The sequence below is a fragment of the Scyliorhinus canicula genome, chromosome 2 (genome assembly GCF_902713615.1).
Source record: "Scyliorhinus canicula chromosome 2, sScyCan1.1, whole genome shotgun sequence".
Taxonomy (NCBI): Eukaryota; Metazoa; Chordata; class Chondrichthyes; order Carcharhiniformes; family Scyliorhinidae; genus Scyliorhinus; species Scyliorhinus canicula.
In genome coordinates this window covers 91,871,992-91,899,060 of record NC_052147.1, presented here as the reverse complement: position 1 = coordinate 91,899,060, position 27,069 = coordinate 91,871,992, and the positions used below count along the sequence as shown (strand labels likewise).

General features: G+C 46.8%; 1 protein-coding gene across 2 annotated transcripts in view; it reads right to left on the bottom strand.

Moving 5' to 3' along the window:
* Positions 1–27,069, bottom strand: part of chp1 (calcineurin-like EF-hand protein 1) — a 45,291-nt gene that overhangs the window by 11,532 nt on the left and 6,690 nt on the right. The window contains exons 2-5 of one of the 2 annotated variants that reach the window (XM_038782954.1): positions 26,661–26,733; positions 14,912–14,992; positions 10,694–10,821; positions 5,982–6,043 (exon numbers count right to left, since the gene is read on the bottom strand). In XM_038782954.1, the coding sequence (XP_038638882.1) occupies positions 5,982–6,043; positions 10,694–10,821; positions 14,912–14,992; positions 26,661–26,733 (344 nt within the window). The remainder of the gene's footprint in view (positions 1–5,981; positions 6,044–10,693; positions 10,822–14,911; positions 14,993–26,660; positions 26,734–27,069) is intronic. The other variant, XM_038782948.1, reaches the window with a different exon arrangement.

Sequence of the window (27,069 nt, the reverse complement as noted above, 5' to 3'; positions counted from 1 at the left end):
TTGCTGCCTCACGGCACTGAGGACCCGTGTTCGAATCCCGGCCTTGGGTCACTGTCCATGTGGAGTTTGCACATTCTCCCTATGTCTGCGTGGATTTTGCCCCCACAACCCAAAGATGTGCAGGTTAGGTGGATTGGCCACGCTAAATTGCCCCTTATGGAAAAAAATAATTGGGTACTCTAAATTTATTTTTAAAAAGTGTGATGGAAAGCTCTCAAAAAAAAACTCCACTGGGTATCCTTCCGGTCCCGGGACTTTACCCGACTGCATGGCCTTCAGCCCTTCTGCTATTTCTTCCATCCCGATTGGGGCTCCCAGCCCTTCTACCAACCTTTCGTCCACCTTCAGGAACCTCAGCCCTCCTAAGAATTGCCTGATCCCCTCCGGCCCAGCTGGGGGTTCTGACTCATACAACCCGCTATAAAACTGCTTAAATGCCTCATTAACTCCTGCTGAATTTCCGATCAGGTTCCCATCCCTGTCCCTTACTTTCCCAATCTCCCTGGCTGCCTCCCTCTTTTTGAGCTGCTCCGCGAGCATTCTGCTGGCCGTCTCTCTATATTCATAAATCGCCCCCCTCGCTTTCCTCAGCTGCTCCACCGCCTTTCCTGTAGTTAACAAGCCAAACACCGTCTGTAGCCTTCGTCGTTCCCTTAAAAGCCCCGCCTCTGGGGTCTCCGCATATCTCCTGTCGACCTGAAGTATTTCCCTTATCAGTTGGTCCGTTTCTGCTCTGTCTACCTTCTCCCTGTGGGCCCGTATCAAGATCAGCTCCCCTCTAACCACCACCTTCAGCACCTCCCAGACCATTGCAGCCAAGACTTCCCCTGTGTCATTAACTTCCAGATAGTTCTGGATACATTTCCTCACCCAACCGCCCGCACACCTCCTCATCCGCTAACAGTCCGACATCCAATCTCCAGTGCGGGCATTCGCCACTCTCCTTGCTCATCTGTAGGTCCAAGACCGTGATTGCTGAATACTCAGTGTCCACCATCAATTTTCCGAGTCAAATCCGGCAAAACAAATCGGGGAAAAGGTCCGAGCCGAGCGGGAGCCACCAAATGTGCGACCTACCCCTTCATAGCCGCCACCGGAAGTCCGAACTCAGGGTATTTTGCATTCCATCAGGGTATGAGGCAGGGATGCCCCAATCACCCCCTTCTGTTTGTTGGGGGGGGGGGGGGGGGGGGTTGCCATCTGGCTGTCGGCATCTCATTTTATGTATTTGGGGGCATAGGTGGCCCAGGATTGGGCAGGGCTTCAGAAGTATAACTTCATTGGTTTGGTGAGGAGGGTGAAGGCTGTTTTCCTGAGGTGGGACAATTGTCATTGGTGGGCCGGGTGCAGGCAGTTAACATTAATGTTTTGCCGCGATTCTGGTTTTTGTTTCACTGTCTGCCGGTCTTTTTACCCAAAGCATTTTTCAGGAGGGTGGACAGGTTGATCTCCTTATTTCTTTGGTCGGGGATAGTGGCCAGGATTAGGAGGGTGATACTGCAGAGGGGGCGACCTCTCAAATTTGTGTTATTATTGGGCGGCAATGATGGTTGGGAGGGGGGTTTGCCACCGTGGGGAGCGGGCTTGGGGGGGATCCCAGGCACGTGGTGGGTTGAGGAAGGGCGATGGCTGATCGGCGTAGAGGGAAGGGGACGGCCCCTCGGGTTTGGTTGGTCACATGGAACGTGAGGGGGCTGAATGGTCCGGTGAGGCGATCCCGGGTCTTGGCTCACTTGAGGGGGCTGGGAGCGGATGTGGCTATGCTCCAGGAGACGCACCTCAGGGTTACGGATCAGGTGAGGCTAAGAAAGAGTTAGGTGGGACAGGTGTTTCACTCGGGGCTTGATGCAAAGAACCGTGGGGTGGCAATTTTGGTGGGTAAGAGCCTGTCGTTCGTCGCGTCCAAAGTGGTGGCGGATAGTGCAGGTCGATATGTGATGGTGAATGGGAGACTTCAGGGGGAGCGGGTGGTCTTGGTTAATGTTTATGCCCCCAACTGGGATGATGCGGGCTTCATGTGGCGTATTCTGGGCCTGATCCCGGACCTGGAGACATGGGGATTGATCCTGGGTGGGGACTTTAACACGGTGCTGGATCCGGCTCTGGAGCGCTCGAAGTCTAGGACGGACAGCAGGCCGGCAGCGGCCCCATTGCTGAGGGGGTTCATGGGTCAGATGGATCCTTGGAGGTTTTTGAAGCCGGGGGGGGGGGGGGGTAGGGAGTTCTCCTTTTTCTCCCATGTTCATAAGGCGTACTCCCGGATTGACTTTTTCGTTCTTAGCAGGGCGCTGATCCCGAGAGTGGTGGGGGCGGGGTATTCGGCAATAGCCATTTCTGATCATGCTCCACATTTGGTGGACCTGGAGCTGGGGGAGGGGGAGGATCAACGCCCGCTGTGGAGGTTGGATGTGGGGCTTTTGGCAGAGGAGGAAGTGTGCGGTCGGATCCGTAGGGGTATAGAGGGGTATGTGGAAACCAATGACAACGGGGAGGTGCAGGTTGGGATGGTTTGGGAAGCGCTAAAGGCAGTAGTTAGAGCCTTTGCCCCGACGATGTCCAGGGCAATTATCTCTTTGCTCCTGAAGCGGGACAAGGACCCCCTTCAGTGTGGGTCTTATAGGCCGATCTCGCTCCTTAACGTAGATGTAAAGTTGTTGGCAAAGGTGCTGTCCAGGAGGGTGGAGGGTGTGGTCCTGACGGTGATTCATGAGGACCAAACGGGGTTTGTAAAGGGGAGACAATTGAATGCCAACGTGCGGAGGCTCCTAAATGTTATGATGATGGCACCGGTGGCTGGGGAGTCAGAAATAGTGGCGTCCATGGATGCGGAGAAAGCTTTTGATAGGGTGGAGTGAAGTTACCTGTGGGAGGTGTTGCGGAGGTTTGGGTTTGGTGAGGGGTTCATTAGCTGGGTGAGGTTGTTGTACAGCTCCCCGGTGGAGAGTGTGGTGACGAATGGGAGGGGGGGTCAGAGGACTTTCAGCTTTCCAGAGGGACGAGGCAGGGGTGCCCCTTGTCTCCCCTGCTCTTCACGTTAGCAATTGAGCCCCTGGCCATGGTGCTGAGGGACTCAAAGTGTTGGAGGGGGATTGTGCGGGTGGGGAGGGGGGAGAGCACCGGTTGTCGCTGTATGCAGATGATCTGTTGCTGTATGTCGTGGACCCGGCTGAGGGGATGCCAGAGGTGCTGAGGATACTTGAGGAGTTTGGGGACTTTTCGGGATATAAGCTAAATGTGGGGAAAAGGGAAGGCCTCAGTTTGGGCCGCGATACGGGGCAATCACTGTTTTGCGCCAGGGAGAACGGGTGGGGGATTTGGGAGTTGGCACAGGGAAGGCAGCAGACAGTTTGGGGACCTCTTCGTGGATGGGAAGTTCGCGACTCTGGAGGAGCTGGTGGGGAAGTGGAACCTCCCCCCTGGGAACGCTTTTAGGTATATGCAGATCAGGGACTTTGTTAAGAGGCAGGTGGAGGAGTTTCCGCGGCTGCCGCCAAGGGGGGGTGCAGGACAGGGTGCTTTCGGGGACGTGGGTCGGGGAGGGGAAGATCTCGGCTATTTACCAACAGATGCAGGAGGAGGAGGAGGCCTCAGTAGATGAGCTCAAAGCGAAATGGGAGGAAGAGCTAGGGGAAGAGATTGAGGATGGGACGTGGTCGGACGTTCTGGAAAGGGTGAATTCTTCCTCATCTTGCGCACGGCTCAGCCTAATTCAGCTGAAGGTGCTGCACAGGGCTCACATGATGGGGGCAAGGATGAGCCGGTTTTTCGGAGGGAAGACAGGTGTGGGAGGTGTTCGGGTGGCCCGGCAAACCACACCCATATGTTTTGGGCATGTCCGGCTCTGGAAGGATTTTGGAAGGGGGTGGCGGGGATTTTGTCGGAAGTGGTTGGGTCTAGGGTCAGGCCGGGCTGGGGGCTCGCGAATCTTTGGGGTAGCTTCGGAACCGGGAGTGCAGGAGGCGAGAGAGGCCGGCATTCTGGCCTTTGCGTCTCTAGTAGCCCGGCGCAGGATTCTGTTACAGTGGAGGGATATGCGGCCCCCCCGAGTTCGGAGACCTGGGTCAACGACATGGTTGGGTTCATCAAGTTGTAGAGGATGAAATTTGCCCTGAGGGGGTCTGTACAGGGGTTCTTTCAGCGGTGGCAGCCCGTTCTCGATTTCCTGGCGAAGGGGTAGAGTGTGGTCGGTCTCTGCAGCAACCTGGGGGCTGGGGTTTGGTGATGGTTGGGGGGGGGGGGGGGGGGGTGTTTTTGCAGCGGTGGATTTGTTATGTAATTTTCTTCTTTCTTGTATTGCTATTTGTTATAATTTATTTTGGGGGGGGGGGGGGAAGAGTTTTTTTTTGTTTTGTTTTGATGTGGAAACACGCCTTGTTTGTTTTAAATTGCGGGGAGAAAATTTGTTATTGTTATTAAAAAACGAATAAAAATTATTTTTTTAAAAAAATTATTGGGCGGCAAATGCAGAGAAGGTGCAGAGAAGGTTGGGGGGGGGATGTGCATTTTGGGCAAAGATGGAGGTGGCCTCTTGCAGGGGTTTGGGGGTGCTGGCAACTGCGCCGCTCCTGATGGCTCCAGGGAAATATTCAGCGAGTCCGGTGGGTGGTGGCCACGTTGAAGATTTGGAGGCAGTTTTGACTGCAATTTAGGTTGGGGGCCGGGTCAGGGGGAATGCCGATTAGGGGGAATCATGGGTTTGAGCTGGCGAGGATGGATGCGAGGTTTCGGTGATGGAAAGAGAGGAGGATTAAGGAAATGTAGAATCGGTTCCTGGGTTGCGAGTTTGTATTTGGCCGAGAAGTTTGGGCTGGCAAGGAATGAAAGTTTCAGGTACATACAGGCCCGGTACGTTGCGAGGAAGGTCTATTTGACGTTCCCGACAGCGCATGCCTTCTTGTTGTTGGAAGCGGTGGTGGGGGGGGGGGGGGAAGGCAAAGTGGGAGGAAGAGTTGGGGGTAGTGCTGGAGGAAGGTCTGTGGTGTTGCGGAGGGTTAGCGACTCAACTGCGTATGTTGACTGTCGAGGGGGTGGTTTGGGTTTTTTTGTGGGGTTGATTTGCATTGCAAAATTGTCGACAAATAGCTGAAAATATTTTTTAAAAAAGGATGGCGTGTGACTTGGAGGAACAACCATGGAGGGGGATCACATTTTACCCACCTACCATTGGAATAAAGAAAGGAGGCTCTGGGGAGTAAGTGCTTCTTTTTTACAATGTCTTTATGTTATAAAAGTACTTTCCTGGGATTCCAAAATAAAGCTTAGTGGGGTATTGATGGAATCCAAGCTAACATGGCAGTACTGCCAATCACTGTGAGAATGTACAATGATCCTTCACATGTGGATTGTTGTCAGCATCAGTCCTGACTCAGTGGTGCATCTCTCACTTCCGAGTCACAAGTGCTGGGCTGAGCCCTACTTCAGCCTCTTGAGCACATTATCCACGCTGCCGCTCTAATGCAGTACTGACGGAGTGCTTCACTGCAAGAGACGCCTTATTTCAGATGAGACTTGAAACTGAGGCCCCTTCTTGCCATCTCAGGTGGATGGATAACAACCCACAACGCCGTTTGAAGAGCAGGACAGTTTTCCCCCTGTCCGGCCCAATATTCATCCCTCAATCAGCATCACTCAAACTCTGAACACCACCACATTGCTGTTTGTGTAAAGTGCAATTTGGCTGCTGCCTTTCCTGCATGACATAGTGACTATACTTCATTGGCTGTGAAGTGCTTTGGGACATCCTGGCATGTGCTTGCCGAGGCTGGGATTTTGGCAGCACAAACCAACCCTGACCCATAGTGTCCACGCCACAAATTCATTAAAAACACCTTGTTGTGAATGGAAAGTTGCTGTGAATCTGTGTTGGAGAAAATCTGTTCAGTAGATGTTACAGTAATACCAACAGTGAGGAAACTTATCACTTCCTTGCCAACCATTCTTGGTTACCGCAATTTAACACAGCACCAGAAGTCACTCATTACCTGCAGGAGCTCTTCTCGTGAAATCTTGTCATCCTTGTCAAGATCATATAGCCTGAAAGCAACTGAAATGGAAGAGAATGGATCATGCTATCACTCAACATTTCACCAAATAAAAACAAGTAATTTAGACTATCAAGGAAAACAAAGCAAAGGAGTGGAGAGTTGCATGTGGCACTGAACTCATCTGTTGAGGAATAAACATCGCTATTTGGTCTTATTTGTCTCTTTCATTGAATCCCTTCAGTGCAGAAGGAGGCATTCGGCCCATTGAGTCCATGCCAGTCCTTGGAAAGACAAACCTACTTAAGCTTAAGCCCACACCTCCACCCTATCCCCGTAACCCCACCTAACCTTTTGGACACTAACAGACAATTTAGCAGGCACGGGGAGAAAGTGCAAACTCCACACAGTCACCCAAGGTCGGAACTGAACCCGGGTTCCTGGAGCTGTGAGGCAGCAGTGACTTTGATTTGATTTGATTTATTATTGTCACATGTATTAGTATACAGTGAAAAGTATTGTTTCTTGCATGCTGTACAAACAATGCATACCGTACATAGGGAAGGAAAGAGAGACTGCAGAATATAATGCTACAGTTATAGCAAGGTGTAGAGAAAATTTGGGCCATCCGGGCCAGTTGCTTTCCGTGGGTTGACCTTCAAGAAGGCTGCTCGGATGTCTGCAGTGGTGATCTCAGATACAAGTTCACCCGTGGCTTCTGGGGTGGAGGGCTCGCTCTCGCTGACCTCTTGCTCAAAGTGGGCATAGAATGCGTTGAGCTAATCAGGAAGGGGTGCGTTGGAGCCGGTGATTTTACATGCCTTCATCTTGTAGCCTGTTATGTCTTGCAGAACTTGCCATAGACGGCAGGGATCCATGTGGCTTGCCTGGGACTCGAACTTGGTCCGGTACTGGTCCGGTTTAGGGCAGCACGGTAGCATGGTGGTTAGCATAAATGCTTCACAGCTCCAGGGTCCCAGGTTCGGTTCCCGGCTGGATCACTGTCTGTGCGGAGTCTGCACGTCCTCCCCATGTGTGCGTGGGTTTCCTCCGGGTGCTCCGGTTTCCTCCCACAGTCCAAAGATGTGCCGGTTAGGTGGATTGGCCATGCTAAATTGCCCGTAGTGTCCTTAAAAGTAAGGTTAAGGGGGGGGTTGTTGGGTTACGGGTATAGGGTGGATACGTGGGGTTGAGTAGGGTGATCATTGCTCGGCACAACATCGAGGGCCGAAGGGCCTGTTCTGTGCTGTACTGTTCTATGTTCTATGTCTTTTGGCATCTTTGATGGATTTCTTTAGATCGTATCTGGCTTTCTTGTAGAGGTCAGGGTCGCCTGACTTGAATGCCTCAGACCTAGACTTCAGCAAGCAGTGGATATCCCTGTTCATCCAGGGTTTCCGGTTGGGAAACACGCAAATTTGCTTCTTTGGCGCAGTCTTCTACACACTTACTCATGAAGTCAGTTACTGTAGTGGCGTACTCGTTCAGGCTGGTCGCAGAGTTTTTAAATACTGACCAGTCCACTGACTCTAAGCAGTCCCGTAGGAGATTATCCGATTCCTCAGACCAACAATGCACGACTTTCTTTGACGGATTCTCCAGCTTCAGTTTTTGCTTGTCAGCTGGGAGCAGGAGCACAGCCTTGTGGTCAGATTTGCCAAAGTGTGGGCGGGTGATAGAGCGGTAGGCATGTTTGATATTTGTGTAGCAGTGGTCCAGGATGTTTGGGCCTCTGGTGGAACAGGTGACGTGTTGGTGGTAACTTGGTAGTATGCTCTCGAGCTTGGCCTGATTGAAGTCCCCAGCTACAATGAACAAAGCTACAATGAACAGTGCTAACCACTGTGCCACCCATCGTCCCTCATTTCTTCTCTTCTATCTATCTATCCAAACTCACTCCCATCATTGCTTTGCTGTTTCTCTTCTGTCTTTTAAATCACCTTGGAAACGTAGAAAAGCCGACCATCTCACTGGAATCTTTGTCGCTTGATCGGGTGAAGGCGAAATGGGAGGAGGAGTTGAGATCCACCTTAGATAAGGATGTGTGGATTGAGGCCCTTTGTAGGATAAATTTCACCTCGTTCTGCACACAGCTCAGTCTCATCCAACTCAAGGTGGTTTATAGAGCTCATCTAACCAAATTGAGGATGAGGGATATTTTGCTGCAATGAAGGACAGGTGCAAGCACTGTTCCCGTGGGCCAACAACCATAACCACATGTTCTGGTCTTGTCCAAAGATTATTTATTTATTTTTTAATATAAAGTTAGTGTACCCAATTCATTTTTTCCAATTAAGGGGCAATTTAGTGTGGCCTATCCACCTACCCTGCACATCTTTGGGTTGTGTGTTCAAAACCCACGCTAACACGGGGAGAATGTGCAAACTCCACACGAACAGTGTCCCAGAGCCGGGATCGACCCTGGGACCTTGAGACAGCAGTGCTAACCACTGTGCACCTTGCTGCCCTTTGGTCTTCTCCTTCTTTAACACCATGTCAGCAGTTCTTAACATTGATCTGGAGCCTTGTCAGTTGGTGGCCATTTTCAGAGTGTCGGACTCGCCGGGGCTGCGGACCGGGACAAGGTGGATGCGCTCACTTTTGCCTCATGGGGAATGTCCACTCCGCCTAATGTCTCGGCCTGGTTGGGTGACCTTATGGACTTTTTATACCTGGAAAAGGTCAGATTCACCGCCAGGGGATCGGTAGAGATTGTACCGGAGGTGGCAACTAATTATCTCTCACGTTAAAGACTTAATTGCCATCAACGGTTTGGGGGGTGGGGGATGAGGTAGGGTTTATGGGTGGAGTTGCGGGGGAAATGCAGTTCTGTCGGGTATTTTTCTACATCTCTAATTTCTTGCGTTTTTAAATGCGACAAGTGTACCATGTTCAAATAATTTTCACAGTTGTGTTGGAGTTCAGTTCGTGTTTGTTAAATAGGAAACCTACAATAAAATATTTTAAAAAAAGAAACATAGAAAATAGGAGGCCATTCGGCCCTTTAAGCCATCTCCGCCATTCCTTATGATCATGGCTGATCATCCAACTCAATAACCTTATCCCACCGTCCCCCCCATAACCTTTGATCCCTGATCCCACCGTCCCCCCCATAACCTTTGATCCCCTTTGCCCTAAGTGCTGTAGAAACATAGAAAATGAGGCGGCATTCGGCTTTCATTCCTCTTTCTCTTCTCTCTATGACACAGCCCCCTCAGGCAGACCTTTGTTATATTGTTCCCCTCACTATTAGAACCCGTCACTCTCACATCAACTGACCAGTACCCAAGTACTCAATTCTTCTTTTTCCAATTAAGGGGCAATTTAGCGTGGCCAATCCACCTACCCTGCACATCCTTGGATTGTGGGGGTGAGTCCCATACAGACACGGGGAGAATATGCAAACTCCACACAGGCTATCACCAGGATCGAACGCGGGTCCTCGGTGTCATGGAGCAGCAGTGGTAACTGCGCCACTGTCCTGCCCCTACTGACAAGATCTATTGGTAGCATCCTGCCAGAGGCAGAGAGTAGGACTTATAGAGGAGACACATTGATTGCCTCATGGATTGAGAAGGTGCCGTATGAATATGTAGTCATTTGTGATTTTGGGTTCTTCCAGCTCCTCTCACACTGCATCATCCTGGATTAATCCCACGCACACTCTCTCCACCAACAGACACAAATGGGGTGCAATGCAGTCAGTGAGGGGTACAGGTGGGGGCCCAAAGCAGCCAGGGAACGGGGATGGGCAATGCCCCAATGAAGGGGCCAGGGAAGGGGAAGCATCGCCCCCAGCGAAGGGTCAAGGAAAGGGGAGGGGGAAAAAAGAGAACGGAGCCAAGGAAGGGGGCCAGGGAAGGGGTAGGCAATGTCCCCAGCGAGGGGCTAGGGAAGGGGAGGCAATGTGTCCAGCGAGGGGCCAGGGAAGGGGGAAGCAATTTGTCCAGCGAGGGGCCAGGGAAGGGGGAAGCAATTTGTCCAGCGAGGGGCCAGGGAAGGGGTAGGCAATGTCCCCAGCGAGGGGCTAGGGAAGGGGGAGGCAATGTCCCCAGTGAGGGGCCAGGGAAGGGGGAGGCAATGTCCCCAGCGAGGGGCCAGGGAAGGGGGAGGCAATGTCCCCAGCGAGGGGCCAGGGAAGGGGGAGGCAATGTCCCCAGCGAGGGGCCAGGGAAGGGGGAGGCAACGTCCCCAGCGAGGGGCCAGGGAAGGGGAAGGCAACGTCCCCAGCGAGGGGCCAGGGAAGGGGGAGGCAACGTCCCCAGCGAGGGGCCAGGGAAGGGGGAGGCAACGTCCCCAGCGAGGGGCCAGGGAAGGGGGAGGCAACGTCCCCAGCGAGGGGCCAGGGAACGGAAGGCAACATCCCCAGCGAGGGGCCAGGGAACGGAAGGCAACGTCCCCAGCGAGGGGCCAGGGAACCGGAGGCAACGTCCCCAGCGAGGGGCACAGAAGGGTGCTGTGAAGGGTGCAGAAGGGGTTAATGCTGTCAGTGAGGGGTGTAGATGCGTGGTACCACCTCTACCATCACCCTGCCCCAAGTTTTCTCAGAGGATACTGAGGTTGAACCATTGCGTTGCACAGCTCATTCACACTGGATGATGAGACAGAATCACCTGTGAGATCAGTATTGCTTCCCTAACCTGCAGATGCTTTCACGACCTCCTCCCTTTACCTCACAACGAAAAGCTGATAGCCAAGTTGGCATTACTTACAGAGCAGTTTGTTGTTTCTGCTATTGAGGGGCTCAGGAACAAGAGGGTCCTTGCTTTTGTCACTGTCCTCGATGGGTCGAAAATGAGCAAGAGTTCGCATAAAACCCCGGAAGTTGACCTGATCTTCACTGAGCACATTTAGAAAGAAAAATCCAAGATTCAGTGGCAGGAAAACCCAATCTGGCAGCAGTAATTGTACAGCATGATCATACAGCTTTCAGAACAGGGCCAGGACACCATACAGCCTCATTAAAAATATAGGATATAAGACAACAGGACCAATCTAGAATTGAATTGCACTAATTAGAGCAGAGCCCATCACACCTGAGGGAAGTATGCAAATCACTCACATCGTTTACAGATGAATCCCACATGGATACACATGCAGTCCTCACCTGGATAGCTGAGGCCCTTTGCGCTGGTGTAAATTCTGTGCTTGTGTGGTAAGGTGCTGGGGAAATAGAAGGGGGTGTTGGGAGTGCTAAGCAGGGAACTGTCTCTTTGGAAAGCAGAGATGGGGCTGTGGGGTCAGTGGTGGCCAGTAAGATGATATGTTTGGTATTGGGACCAGATCAGAGGTGGAAATAGCAGATTATCTGTTGAATATGGAAGCTGGCCAGGTGAAAGGTGAGGACAAAGGTGATCGTGTTACATGTAAGCCACAACTTCACCTCACTCAAACAGCAAATCCTTCTACTCCCTTTTCCCTCATGTACTTAGCTTTGCCTCAATTAACTGCACCTACATGTATCACCTCAAATATTTATTTTAAAATCCGTTTGAAAAAAAATTCCAATTAAAGGGCAACTTAGCATGGCCAATCCATCTACCCTACACATCTTTGGGTTGTGGGGGTGAGACCCATGCAGACACGGGGAGAATGTGCAAACAAACTCCACACAGAAAGTGACCTGGGGCCGGGATCGAACCCAGGTCCTCGGTGTCATGAGGTAGCAGTGCTAACCACTGCGCCACCCACCGGTATCACATCCTAACCATAGAATAGAACCATAGAATTCCGACAGTGCAGAAGGAGGCCATTCGACCCATCGCACTGACCCTCTGAAAGTGCACCCCCCACCTATCCCTGTAACCCCATCTAACCTACACATCATTGGACTGTGGCAGAAACCTGGAGGAAGCTCAGGCAGTCACAGGGAGAACGTGCAACCTCCACACAGCCAGTCACCCAAGTTGACCCTGATTCGCTGGTGCTGTGGGTCAGGCAGCAGTGCTAACCACTGTGCCACCCACATTTTGAACAAAGAAGTTTCTCCTGAAATTCATGTTGGATATATTGGTGAGTATTGTATATAGATTCCCAATTCTGATCTCTCTCAAGTGGAAGCATCTTCTCTACATTTATTGTATCAAACCCTCATCACCTGAAAGTTATCTGATCGCAAAGTTCTAAGGGGTGGCCTGTTCCCCCAGCTTATCTATTTTAATTGCCCTTATATTTCCAATCTGAATTGAAGAAAAACATTTTCATAGCCATAGGAAAGACAAAAATCATAAAGGAGTAACTACAAATCAATAAGCTTCCAAGAAGTAGAAGATAGAAGATACAAGGTAGAAGCAGGGAGGTTGTTTCCACTGGCGGGTGAAACTAGAACTAGAACTAAAAGTAAAGGGGAGCAGATATAGGACTGAGTTGAGCAGGAGCTTCTTCACCCAGAGGGTTGTGAATCTGTGGAATACCCTGCCCAGTGAAGCAGCTAAGGATACCTCGCTGAATGTTTTTCAGGCAGAGATAGCTATTTGGACAGTAATTGAATTAAGAGTTATGGCGAGTGGGGGTGTAAGTGGAGCGGAGTCCATAAAAAGATGTCATTATCTTATTGAGTGGTGGAGCAGGCTCGAGGGACCAGGTGGCCTACTCCTGCTCCTCATTCTTATGTTCCAGCAAACTTTGTCAAAGTTTATGGAAATCACTGATAATGAGAACCTGTTGATATATTTCAGACATGGGGGTGAGCTATTTGTTCAACAGCATTGCTATTGTACTGGTGGCATGTTATTCGCCCATTGGACAGGCTAAAAAGAAAACATGACTTGGGTGTTTGTGACTGAGAGGAAACCCAGTGGGGTTTCACAGGACTCCGTACTGAGACCCTTGCTACTCGTGCTTTGCATCAATAATTCATAGTTCCATGTAGGGGACGAGATTGAGAAGTTTGCAGATATATAAAATTTGGCGTGGTTGATATTGAGGAAGAAATCTGTGGATTGCAGGAAAATATCAACAGATGTGTCCACTGGACAGAAAAGAGGGAAATGGAATTTAATTCGGAGAAGTGGGAGTTAATGCATTGAAGGAGAGTAAACAAGATAAGGATAATAAATGGTAGGGTTCGGAGAAGTCTGGTGGAAGAGAGGGATCTTGGAGCGCATGTCTACAGATAACATGATGCAGGAGGAGACATGTGACGCAGTGGTTAGCACTGGGACTGCGGGGCTGAGGACCGGGGGTTTGATTCCCGGCCCCGGGTCACTGTCCGTGTGGAGTTTGCACATTCTCCCCACGTATCTAAATTTAAAAAATAAATAAATAGATAACATGATGCATAGATATATATGGTAGTTAAACAGGCAAATGGGATATGTTCCTTTATTGGCTGAGGCTTAAGAGTACAACAGCAAGATGGTTATGCTAGAACTGCATAAAACACTGTATAAAACACTGCAAGAGTACTTTGTACACTGGGACTACGGCGCTGAGAACCCGGGTTCAAATCCCGGCCCTGGGTCACTGTCCGTGCGGAATTTGCACATTCTCTCCGTGTTTGTGTTGGTTTCACCCCCACAACCCAAAGATGTGCAGGTTATGTGGATTGGCCCGCTAAATTGTTCCTTAATTGGAAAATAAATAATTGGGTACTCTAAATTATAAAAAAAGAACCAGAGCATGACTTTGCTTGCTTGTGGAACAACATCGGGCACGATTCTCACAAAAGGGAACAAAGTCCCCTCGCGAGCGTGTTTAGCCGCAGAAACACATAGCTGTTATACCTGACTCACGTTGAATAAGGAGCTTGAATGGGGAACGTGTGGCCAAGGCCGCACATAGCCCCATCTTGTAGCACGGTAACATTGTAGATAGCACAATCGCTTCACAGCTCCAGGGTCCCAGGTTCGATTCCGGCTTGGGTCACTGTCTGTGCGGAGTCTGCACATCCTCCCCGTGTGTGCGTGGGTTTCTTCCGGGTGCTCCGGTTTTCTCCCACAGTCACAAAGATGTGCAGGTTAGGTGGATTGGCCATGATAAATTGCCCTTAGTGTCCAAAATTGCCCTTAGAGTTGGGTGGGGTTACTGGGTTATGGGGATAGGGTGGAGGTGTTGACCTTGGGTAGGGTGCTCTTTCCAAGAGCCAGTGCAGACTCGATGGGCCGAATGGCCTCCTTCTGCACTGTAAATTCTATGTCTATTGTATAGCGTGGAGCCCCACTTGCTGAAACTCCCCATTGCAGCGAGAGATTGGGACACTTTTTAAAATGGCGTCGCGATCTCAGAGGCCCCCAACCCCGAAACAAACCCCCATCTCCTCGACCCCAGCCCGAATGCATATGAGGGGGTCCCTGGCCCCACTACACCCCTCAACACCCAAGCTGGGCAACCCCGGCCCGATCGCACGCATGCAAAAATGCAAGCTGCGTAGTGCCAACCTGGCAGAGCTCATGCCAGCTGGCAGTGGCAGGCTGGCACTCAGGTGGTACTGCCAGGATTCCCAGGTGGCACCAACAACAATGCCAGGGCACCACCCTGTCCAAAGAGCATGCAGCTGGGGGCCTCTGACCCCCTGGGAACTGCCCCCCCCCCCACCCCGAGTGCCATTCTGTCTGGTGTCCGTTTGTGGGGACCAGTGCTGAATGGCGCTCAATCTGAGGCGAAGGGGATGAATCCCAAAGCCTCAAGTACCTTGGAATCTGCATATTAGAGTGAACCTTACTGCCTCGCTCTAATATGTAGATGTACTAAAAAGTGACCATGCCATTTGTAGGCAGGAATCATATCGCAACATCTCGCCAGATCGCATTAAATCTCTTGAGGCATCGCGAGCCGGGTAGATCCTGGGAGTGGGGTCTCCCAGCTTTCAACGTCTGCGCTGCACCGCGGCGAGATGCTTCTCCAGCGCAGCATGGCCGCTGGATCGCGCCCATCAAAAGTGAAATAAACCCAAGGGCGAATCACAGAAATTCACATTGCTCACCGCTTACCTTTCGGGGAAGAAAGCGTTGATTATCCTATCTCCCAACGGGTTAATGGCCAGCTCTGGGATCCGTTGAAAATCTTCACGGCTAGGAGGACAGAAACACGCAGACGGTTTAACTGTGCAACAGAATGATTAGATAATCTGGAGAGGGTTTTCGGAAATGATGGTCGACTGGCTAATTAAGGCATACAAGAACACACAGAAAGGGTGAGAAAAGCCATCAGCCCTTCAATGTCCACTCTACTGTGCAAACACTTCCACCCCACTCCCCAACCACCAGAAAATGCTTCAACTCCACAAGGCGATCAAGCTTCGGGAGATCACGGCTACCCATGATGCATACTTTCGTTTTTAATTTTGTGCATCCTTAATGTACCCAATTCATTTTTTCCAATTAAGGAGCAATTTAGCATGGCCAATCCACCTAGCCTGCACATCTTTGGGCTGTGGGAGCGAAACCCACACAAGCACAGGGAGAATGTGCAAACTCCACACGGACAGCGACCCAGAGCTGGGATCGAACCTGGGACGTCAGCACCGTGAGGCTGCAGAGCTAACCCACTGCGCCACCGTGCTGCCCCCTTGATTCATACTTAACCAACCCAATGCATCTCATTATCCTTAGGTAGACCCTTACAGAACCAGTGATCATTTTCATCTATTCTGTTAGTCCAAAAGATTACAAATGTAAAACCCTTCTTCATCGCCTATCTGGTAGCATCATCTGCCAAACGGACCATCACTCGGTTGAAACTAATAACATCCATTTTCAGCTGCAGTGAGTTATGCCATATACAAAGCTCCCTAATGCACACGAAAAGTATATTCTCATTCTCTCAACCACATTCCCAATTCTAGCTGTGTGCAGTTTTCCGATCTCAACCCAAATGGTTGCACCACTCAGGATAAAAGGTAAAAGGAAAAGCCAGCTTTGAGTCTACTATTGTGGATCAGTGACCCAGGTCCATGGGTTGAGATGGAGAGTCAGGAAAGGCGAGTTGGTTTGAAAATATTCCACACAAGTTTAATGCCTTTAAATAAATCAATTATTAGGTTTTAATCCAAATGACTGAAGCCATGAAGGAGGAACATTATTTTCAAAAATGAAAACAGAAAATTTGGATAAACTCAGTAGGTCTGACAGCATCTGTGGAGAGAGAAACAGAATTCTGTAGAACGGTCAAATGGACTTGAAACATGAACTGTTTCTCTCGCCACATCCTGCCGGACCTGAGCTTTTCCAGCATTTTCTGTTATTTCAGATTTCCTGCATCCACAGCATTTTGCTTTCATTTGAGTGCTAATGTTATTTTCAATGTCAGATACCTGGAGAAACTGCAGGTTAAGCACCAAGCAAATGCCCAGAGTCGACCACAAGAATCCTGCTCCTTCCTCACATATAAGTCTCAACAGTGACTGCCTCAGGATCACACAGACATGGTGCACCAAGTCTCATTGGTCCAGGTCAGCTAGGGACGTGCATGAGATTGGGGGCCATAAGATGGGAATTAAAACTACAAAACAAGGTGCATCAGCAAAACACAAACCCCTTTAATTTCACAAAGTCACTGGGCTATTTCCAGTGCTGTTAATCCTTTTTTGATCGCATTTTATTAAATCACCAGAGAAATGAATGTTCATTATTTTTGTAAACTTCTTGAAAAACAAAAAAAACTTAAATATCGACAGGTTCTTTATTAACAGTGCATTACCGCATCCAAAAATTGCTTTCACACCCTAGTTCCAGCCCTGAATTACTGCAAGCTTGTGAAATACCATCAAGGAACCTTCTGTTTGGGATCATTATCTCATAAACAGAAGTTATGGTTATAGATTGGAGAAAGTAGAATTTTAACAGCCAATCACTGCACACATGTATTGAAGACTAAACTTTTGGCTTACTTCCTACTTTTAGGGTGAATTTTGCATACACAGAATGATGGTTGGTTTTTGGGGACAGGGTGGAGGTGGCAGGAGGAGACATCTGCAGCACACTTCAACGAGAACAGCAAGATGCAGATTAAAACTGCCCCAATAAGTACCCAACAATACTGTACCCTCAGAAAGGAATGCTGCATTCGGAATCAGGGGTAAAAAAAGACACCTTCACAAGTGAAATATATGCACTGTGCTGACCAGGCGCCTATAGATCCTTTCAGCAATGCACTGTTCGGTTTTGAAGAGCAGACACAAGCATTCCCTCTGTGCTATATGATTCTGGAATTAATTTCTCCTGTTTACTGACGGAAATTTGCTTATTCAGCATCAGAGCCAATGGTATTAGGGAACCGGTCGCAGAATAATACAGCACAGAAGAGGCCCTTCAGCCCATCGAGTCTGCACCGATACATGAAAAACACCTGACCTGCTAATCCCATTTGCCAGCACTTGGCCCATAGCGTTGAATGTTATGACGTGCCAAGTATTCATCCAAGTCCTTTCTACCACCCTCCCAGACAGTGCATTCCAGTCTCTCAATATATATATATATATATATATATAGTAATGATGTCACCATCGTCCACCAGTTTAAACAGAAGATTTTCCTCGAGACCGTGCATTTATACAGGGTCATTCAAGTAGAAAAATGTTCCAAGGAACATTTTATAGAAGTCTAATCAGAAAAATGAAGATAATGAAGAGAGAAGAGGAGCTTAGTCAAAGAAGCATTTGAGGAAGGCCTGAATAGAACAATGATTTACACTCCTCTACCCCACCAATATGTCCTCCTGTTTCTTTCCCCCCTCCCCAATACATTTGTTTTAAAAATTACTTTTTTTGGACACCAAGGGCAATTTATCATGGCCAATCCACCTAACCTGCACATCTTTGGACTGTGGGAGGAAACCGGACCACCCAGAGGAAACCCACGCACACACGGGGAGGATGTGCAGACTCTGCACAGACAGTGACCCAAGCCGGAACCGAACCTGGGACCCTGGAGCTGTGAAGCTATTGTGCTGTCCACAATGCTACCGTGCTGCCCCCCCCATACATTTTACTTCCTCTTGAGGTAAAAGGAATTCCAGAGGCATCAGCTGTGGTTAAGTTGGTAAAGTTCTCGCCTCGAGAGTCAGACATTTGTGGTTTCAAGTCCTACTCTAGAGATTTAAACACATAATCCAGGCTGCCATTCGGAGTACTCTTTTGGGTGATACGTTAAATCTAGGCTATTCCCATGGTACTATTGGAAGAATAGGGGAGTTTATCCTGGTTTTCTGTCCATTACTTATTCCTCATTCAACATCATTAAAACAAATAATATTCATGCTACGTTAAGTGTGAAGCAATGACCAAGTCCAGTAATTGAGGATCTAACCACCTCTCCATCACATTCAAATGGCTTAATCTTGCTGAAGTTTATAAGAAGTTCCAGAGACCAAGAGTTCTAAAATGAGTAACTCACGGTAGGCGGTGGACAAGGACTCTGAACAAGACTCCAGTCAAACATTCCTGATGGGTCACAGAGGCCAAGACGACCAGAGCACCAGGGATTCTATGGAGCACCACGAAAGTGGGAGAAACAGCAAGCTGTTTGTGCTCATCAGCCACCCTGCCCGATCTGGAGCAGTACTCTGCACTTGTCAAGGTCACAGATTTTTGCAGTATAATTAGCAATGTTATGTTCCATCATTAAAAAAAATAAATTTACAGTACCTAATTATTTTATTCTAATTAAGGGGCAATATAGCGCGGCCAATCCACCTAATCTGCACATCTTTTGGGTGTTATATTCCATCTTAAACTCTAATTAAAACTCATCATCTCACCACATTGGTTGCACTCAAATTCCGATTCAGACTGTTATGATCCAGGACCAGATCCCAACAGTTGCTAGGATATCAACAGACGCCCCAATATTTTATTTAATTTGTAAGATTGAGACAAAAGGATACATCACACCATGAATTATTCCACGCACAATTAGGGATATGTATCAAAACAAACTTTATCACTAACACAGAATTAAATTAACTTTAACCTCATGCAAGAAAACAGCTTACAATTACCCATTAGACAATGCAATGAAACAATAAACCCTAACTGCTATCTTCACCTCCACTTAAACATCATCCATCTAGGGTCAAAATCCACTTTTAAATACAGTTAGCATACCCAGGAATACTTGCTTAATAGAGATCTGTTCAAAAGACTGTTTAGAGAGACAGAAATCCAGTCAGGAAACACCCTGCAGATTCTTGCCCGTCTCAGTGTACTGTTTAAACCTGACAGCCTTTGAGAAACTGTTCCTGTCCTGTTCACAGGCAAACTTTCAGAGAAACAGATAGTCTGCCCACAGACAGATCAAAACTCATTGTTTTGAGAGCAGTTACTCGTCTGTCCAGTCAAATCTTTAACGGAATTTCAAAACTGAAAACTCAACACACGGCTGCTTCAGTCCTGGCTCCTCCCATTAATCACATCTTACTAAAACTAAACACAATGCCTCTAATTAGCTATTCCCCAGGGAACCGTCTTCATATAAACAAAATGTCATTAGCCCAACTTCTACAATGCTCTGATTGCACCTCTGTCTCCAAAAAGCCTGCTGCCTTTCAAACCAGGATTTTAAAAAACATGGCTGCAGCAGTCACATACTAACCCAGGCTTTTAACCCTTTCTGCACCAATTGCATGTAACAGAATATATCTAAATTTCTGACATTCATCAGTCAATGGATGATAACTCTCAAGTAACTTTCGAAGTTTAGCTCTGAGTATCTTACGAGTAAAATTCTGATATCACGCATCATCCTGACTTGAAACTTTTTCTCCATTCCTTTACTGTCACTGGATCAAAATCCTCAAACTCCATCCCAAATAGCAGTGTGGGTGTACACCATATGGACTGCAGTGGTTCATGGCGGTGGATCACTACACCCTCTCAAGGATAGTAAGGGATATGTAATAAATTCTGGCCATGTCAGGGACACATCCTATGAACAAATATTTTTTTAAAACCTAGTCAGAATCAAGGTAAAGGTTTGTGGAGTCTTGCTGCTGTGTTTCCGATAACAATGACGATGCTTCAAAAATATTCAAAAGGCACTTTGGCACAACCCGAAGTTGTGAAAGCTGTTGTATGGATGCAAATTCTTTATTTTCCTCAGATGGCTTAAAGGTGGAGGGAAGGGGCTGCACAAAGTGAACTAACGAGGCTGGTATTGGTTTGTAGAGGAATGTTGATGGTGGCATGAATTCTCAAACATGTCCCATTGAACAGACTGCTTTCCCTTCATTTTGTAGAAATTGTCTGACCTTGCCCTCACCTTGGAGGTGACTTAGCTGGAGCTCATTCAAACTGGGTGGAATCTAAAAGTACAATAAATGCTTTTAACTTGTAATCAGAGCCGCTTTTGTGCAGGAAGTAATTTAAATTTGAAAAACCATGCTCAGACAGTGCCGCAGAGAAGTCATGAATGAACATGCTGTTTGATGTTATTTAGTTTGAGTCATATTTACAAATGGGTGAGCAATCACCTTCCTTCCCCCTTATGGATTTCTCAACAGAGAGCCATCATAGGGCAGTAGTACGTTACAGAAATAAAACTCTATCCTGCGTCTACCTGCTCTTCATGGATTCCCATTTTGTAGAAAGGAACTTTTACCAGGATGTAAAATAGATCTAAAATGGGCCAGGCAGCTTACGAGTAAAGACTATTCTACATACCTATCCCAGCTACACTAACCAACGTGCTTCCATACTCATAGAACATAGAAACTCGATTTCTTAGTTAACTGATTTTACTCCAGGGTGAGATTAAAAATGTCATAATTGGGTTCTTACCAAAGCAAAGGGTGAAAACTATCTTCAGCTCACGCTAAGTGACCCTATTACTCATGTTAGGAATGGACTTCATTGCAATGCCTATTGTGATTGAATAGCTTGCCAACACAGTTGAGGCTCACACATGGAGGAGGATTGCTTGTGCGATATATCCATCACTGCCTTTGTTTGAGGAACTGTGCCCCAGCATTGATCAGCATCTTCAGGGTGAGGGGACTTTTTCTGGGACGTGCTCAGTTTCTGATACCAAGCATCAGAGTATTGTGCACAATTCTGTTTCCTCAATCACTCAAGGTATAAAAACATAAAAAGGTACAGCAAAGATTTGTGGAATCTTGGTGAAAAGGGTGACAATTTTGCAGTGTCTGTGCTAGAATAATCCAAATTCAATCACATTGCCCCACCCCCTTCCAATAGATCTGTATCAATACAAATTAATCACACTGTCCCACCTTCTCCTGCAGCACTGTATCGATGCCAAACTATCCCCACTGCCCTCTCTTCCGCGACCCCCCATAAATCCTGTATTAATCCCAAACTAATCATGTTGCCCTAATCTCTGCATAGCTGTAGCAAACCCAGACTGATCCACTCTCTACCCCTAAATGCATATCAATCTCAAACTAATCCCAATGTCCCACTCTCCACATGGCCCTGTATCAATCCCAAACTAACCCCACTGTCCTGCCCTCTCTGCTAAACCCTGTATCAATCCAAAAAGAATCCCACTATCCCCATATGAAACTCAAACTAACCTCATTGTCCTGCTCTCCCCATTGCCTTGTATTATTCTACTTCAAAACATTTGTTATTTTCTCTTAAAAGATGTAACTGCTTCCTGTCACAAAATAATCCACAAACCTTTTCTGTGAGGACATTTCTAACTCCTCACTTTGCTCAGAGAGGATTTTAAATAAATTAACCATTCTCAACGATTCAGTCAGTGGGAAGAGCCTTTCCCCATTTGCTATCAGAACTTTGCAAATTATAAACTCAAATTAAATCTTCTCTTATCCTTCCGTATTAGTGAAAATAGTTCCCACATCTCAGTCTCTTGTCATTTTTTAAAAATAAATTTAGAGTACCCAATAATTTTTTTCCCCCCAATTAAGGGGCAATTTAGCATGGCCAATCCACCTACCCTGCTCATCTTTTGGGTTGTGGGGGTGAGACCCACGCAAACGTGGGGAGAATGTGCAACTCAGTCTCTTCTCATAACCAGTTTCCCAACTCCTGTATTCCCTGATTCAAGACTATTACCAGAAATAAGGGGTCACATCCAAGGAGAGAGACTTGGGAAACCAGAACCTTTTTACTTAAGTTGGGAGGTTAATGGATAACTTCTTGTCTTTCTCTGGATGTTACAATGGATGAGATCATTGCTGTGCTTGAGACAAAAAAATAATCACAAGGCGAGATGAGAGTGACTGCCCTTGACATCAAGGCCACATTTGACCGAGTGTGGTGTCAAACAGCCCTAGCATAACTGGAGTCGAGGGGAAAACTTCTGCTGGCGGGAATCATACATAGCACAAAGGAGGATGGTTGTTGGGAAGTCAATCATCTCAGTCGCAGGACATCACAGCAGGCGTTCCTCAGGGTATTGACCTAGGACCAACCATGTTCAGCTGATTCATCAATGACCTTCCTTCCATCATAAGATCAGAATTGAGGATATTTGTTGAAAGAGCTGGACAACTCCAGACATGGGCTGGCAAGGAACATTCCTGCCACACAACTACCAGACAATGATCATATCCAACAAGAGAAAATCTAACCTGTCCATCAACTTAAAGGGACAACTCAGGGGTGTGATTGAATATTCTCAATTTGCCTGGATCAATCCAGCTCCAACAATATTCAAGAAGCTTGACACCATACACAGCCAAAGCAACCCACTTGATTGGCACCCCATCCACCACCGACACAGTAGCAGCTATCTGCACCATTTACAAGATGCACTGCAGAACTCACCAAGGCTCCTCAGACAGCAGCTTCCAAACCCACAACCCCACCATCTAGAAGGACAAGAGCAGCAGACACATGGGAACATCATCACCTGGAAGTTCCCCTTGAAGCCATTCACTATCCTGACTTGGGAAATATATCGTTGTTTCTTCACTGTTACTGGGTCAAAATTCTGGAACTCCCCTAACAACACTGTGGGTGTACCTACACCACATGGACTGTAGTGGTTCAAGAAGGCAGCTCACCAAGGATATTTAGGGATGGGCAATAACTGCTGGCTTAGCCAGAGTTGCCCATGTCCCATGAATGAATTAAAATAAAATTGCCTTATGCTTTCAATAATATGTAGTAGCTCTTCAAATAATATGTAGTAGCTCTTCAAACTCAGAGCTTTCTAAAATGGAGTATATAGTTTTACCTAAAATATAAAACTTGCCTTCAGATGAGAGTTGATGTAATTTAAGACAATGTGTATCCAACCTTTAATCAGGTATCAGGTATAAGCAACAGATGAAGGCAAATCAATTAATTCACCACATACGAACAATTATTTCAGCCTTTTAAATTTTTTTGGCGTACCCAATTATTTTTTTCCAATTAAAGGCAATTTAGCATGTCCAACCCACCTAACCTGTGCATCTTTGGGTTGTGGGGGCGAAACCCACGCAGACACGGTGTAGAAGTCAGGTATTTTAAATACACTTAATATAGGTAAGAAGACTGTTTAAGACAGAAATATCAATTCCCAGTTTTAAAATGAAAGAACCATACAATTTCCAAACTCAGTCATGAGTTTGCAAAACACAGAAGTCTGATAAAAACATCACATTTTTCCAAGGGCAAGGGCGGAATCCATAGCAACGAGGGATAAGAATGAACGAATTGCACGGTTCTCACGCAGCTCGAGATTAGGTTGAATCATATCCCATAAATTATACAAGCTAAAAAAATATCTTGAACTATATTGCCTTGTTTTTAATAAATGGACAGTTAAAACATCGACTCAAATATAATATATATATGTATATATTTGATTCCAACATTCTCAGTGAAACAATCTTATAAAAGACAGTTTGAGTTGTATGTTCTGATTTATGCCTAGCCTAGCAAGATGAGATAACATGAGGTCTCCATGGTGGCAATAGGTAGGTCAGCATTAGACCAGTTTTTGCTGGTTTTGATAAAGCACAATATCCCATGAGAAACATACCAATAAGCAACAATTAGAAGTGGCGTTACATTGTCATGATGGACGGCTTTTTATCAAATCAAATGTGTTTTGAATATAGCTTAAACCAATTAGGATTATATTGGGGTGTGATCGGATCGCTTAAGACAGATATCAAAGAGTATATCCATGGATGATTTGACCACCATTTTTAGTGAGGCGTGAAGAGACTAGAGACAGGAGACTAGAGACAGAAGACTAGAGGCAAGAAGACAGACAAGTCAGAGAGACAAAGAGAACAAGACAGAAAGAGAGAGAGAGAGAGAGTAAAGGAAGAGAATTAGAAAGAGTTCTGTATTCCTATTTCATTTTCATACTTTAACTTCAGCCTTTGACTTTTAAAGTTGTGTTCAGGCTATTGTCTCAGAAGATAATTCCTGTGAATTTTTGAAGAAAATCAAATTGTCTACAAACTACCTTTTAAATCATTTCCAAGTTGTAACCAATGAACTTTGAATAAAACAATTCTTATTTGCACCTGACAAGTTTTAAACTTGCTTTTCTACTGAGTTTCAGCAATGTCTCACCAACAACCGGCAACCGTAAATTAAACAAAACTGGATCAAATCCTTAAGATACTTCACACACGGGTAAAATGTGGCACCACACAATAACAAATTATCCACTGAACAGTACACAAGGATTTCTCATAATGTTGTATTAATATGAAGCTGAGCAAGAGAGTGAAAAGAGAATTTACCCCAAACACTTCTGGTTCCTTTTTAAGCATCTTGGAATTTTATATTACATTCAAGGTGCTATTTAAATACAAGCTGTTATTGTTTTAAGTTAGGGCATGGAGGTGCAGTGGTTAGCACTGCTGCCTCACGGCAGCGATGACCCAGGTTCGAGCCCGGCCCCGGGTCACTGTCGGTGTGGAGTTTGCACATTCTTCCCGTGTCTGTGTGGGTCCCACCTCCACAACCCAAAGATGTGCCTGGTCAGTGAATTGGCCACGCTAAATTGCCCCTTAATTGGAAAAAAATAAAGAATTGGGTACTCTCCAAGATTAGGGATTCAAGTCTCATGCCAGGGTGAGCATAGGTTTTTATTTTCTCTTTTATTTTTAAATTTAGAGTTTCCAATTCATTTCTTTTTCCTATTAAGAGGCAATTTAGTGTGGCCAATCCACCTACCCTGCACATCTTTGGGTTGTGGGGGCAAAACCCACGCAAACACGGGGCGAATGTGCAAACTCCACACAGTGACCCAGAGCCGGGATTGAACCTGGGACCTCGGCCACTGTGAGCATAGGTTGACACCTGCGTGCAGTACTGAGGGACTGCTGCGCTTTCAGAGGTGCCATCTTTCCGATGAAACATCAGTTAAACTAAGGCCCACCTGCCCCCTCAGATGACGTACAAGATTGTATGGCACTATTTCAAAGAGCAGCAGCAGAGATGTCCTCTGCGTCCTGGGTCAATGTGTATCCCTGAATCAACAGCACACAAAAAAAGCATCTGGTGATTATCCCGCTGCTGGTTATGACAGTTTGCTGTGCAGAGATTGGCTGCTGCATTCCCCACCTTGGTGACTCCAGATCAAAAGTATTTCATTGGCTGCAAAGTGCTTTGAGACAGCCAGTGGTTGTGAAAGGTGCTATAGAAATCCAAGCTTTTATCTTTATTCACTGCCACATCTCTGAATAGACAATTGCACTATGTCCATCTCTCTAGTAAACCTCAAAGAACTCCTGATAATCATAATTGTCTCAGGTATTCCCGGACTCACTTGATTGCTACAACTGGGCAACCTACTGAGAGACTTCGAGATTACAAAGGTTTATGATGGGGTAAATAGTGAGAGAGTGTTTCCACAGGTCACAGAGACAGAAACAGTAGAACACTAGTTTATGATAATCACAAAATGAGTTGAGGGGGAGATTTAAAAACATTTAGTCATCAAGGACATTTAGAATGTGGAATTGAGTCATGACTGAAGGGGTCCATAAATTGTTTTAAAAGGGAATTAGATAGTTTCTTGCATAATGGGAACATTCAAGGGAGAAGAGTGAGATTAGATTAAGCTCTGCGGAGAAAAATGGGCTGAATGACTGTCTTTATGCCATTGCCCTCGATCTGACGGACAGGATGTCGAAACAGCTGGCAAAACTTATTCCACCTCGACTCTAATTTCAGTGTTAGAGTCAGCATGTGCGACGAGGTAGAAAGAATGACCTTGGTGAACTATACAGACTAAGGAAATGAGAAATTCTGTAGCGTTAGAATTGTAAAGATCCCAATACAGCATGACGTTCAACAACATTTTTAAAGGCAAACAGGAAAACAGTACAAGAGTTTTTGGGAAATGACCATAACATCAGAATAACGCAATAGAGACGACAAAACCTCTTAATCTTCCAAAACAAGACTTAATTAATCCTTCAGTGTTGAATTATCTGATAAAACTGTTGTCTCAGCATGTCAATTTAAAACCTTTTAAATTAAAAATAACTAGTGTCTCACCTGACGCATGAGCTCTGGAATTTTAAATGAGGGAGAAATCATTGCACAAACTAAACAATTCCTCTCTTTCGCAAACTTTGGCAACATTGGACAGGGTTACATCATTCCCTCCCGGCATTACAATCCACTTTGTCCTTCCAGTGAATTAATAATAAATTCTGACCAACAGTACAGCCAGACTGGCTTCATGCAGTGGAATTCTGCTCATGACTCTAGGTGATCCCAACAGTGCTTGGGGACCAGTCTCTCCTGGTAACAGGAAACACATATAAATGAGCTGTTCCCAAGGAATTATATATCCTTACCAAAGGGTGCCATTCTCCCCCTTATCGAGGCTGGTGAATCTGCTGTAAAGGCGTGTAATCTGGCTGTGAGAGACTGTTTTAAGAAAAACAGAGAAATCAGATAGCTTTAGGGATGAGTTGTTTAGAATGCAGTCTTTCCACTTTGCTGACAGGGCACCCGTTGACTGCCCTGCATGAAAATAGCCTCAATCTAGCTCAATTGGACAAAGAACACAAAGGTTCACAACACAGCTACTCCATCAGCAATGATAGACAACCAGAGCTTTACCAGAACCACACAACTCATCATTCTCCCTCCCTGTACCCAGGCTGTCCTTTCTTGTCTTCCTGTCATTGCCTTTCTCTCCCAGGTTTCACGCATCTCATGCCCACTTCCCCATCCTCCAAATCCCTCCTCTGGAACACAACT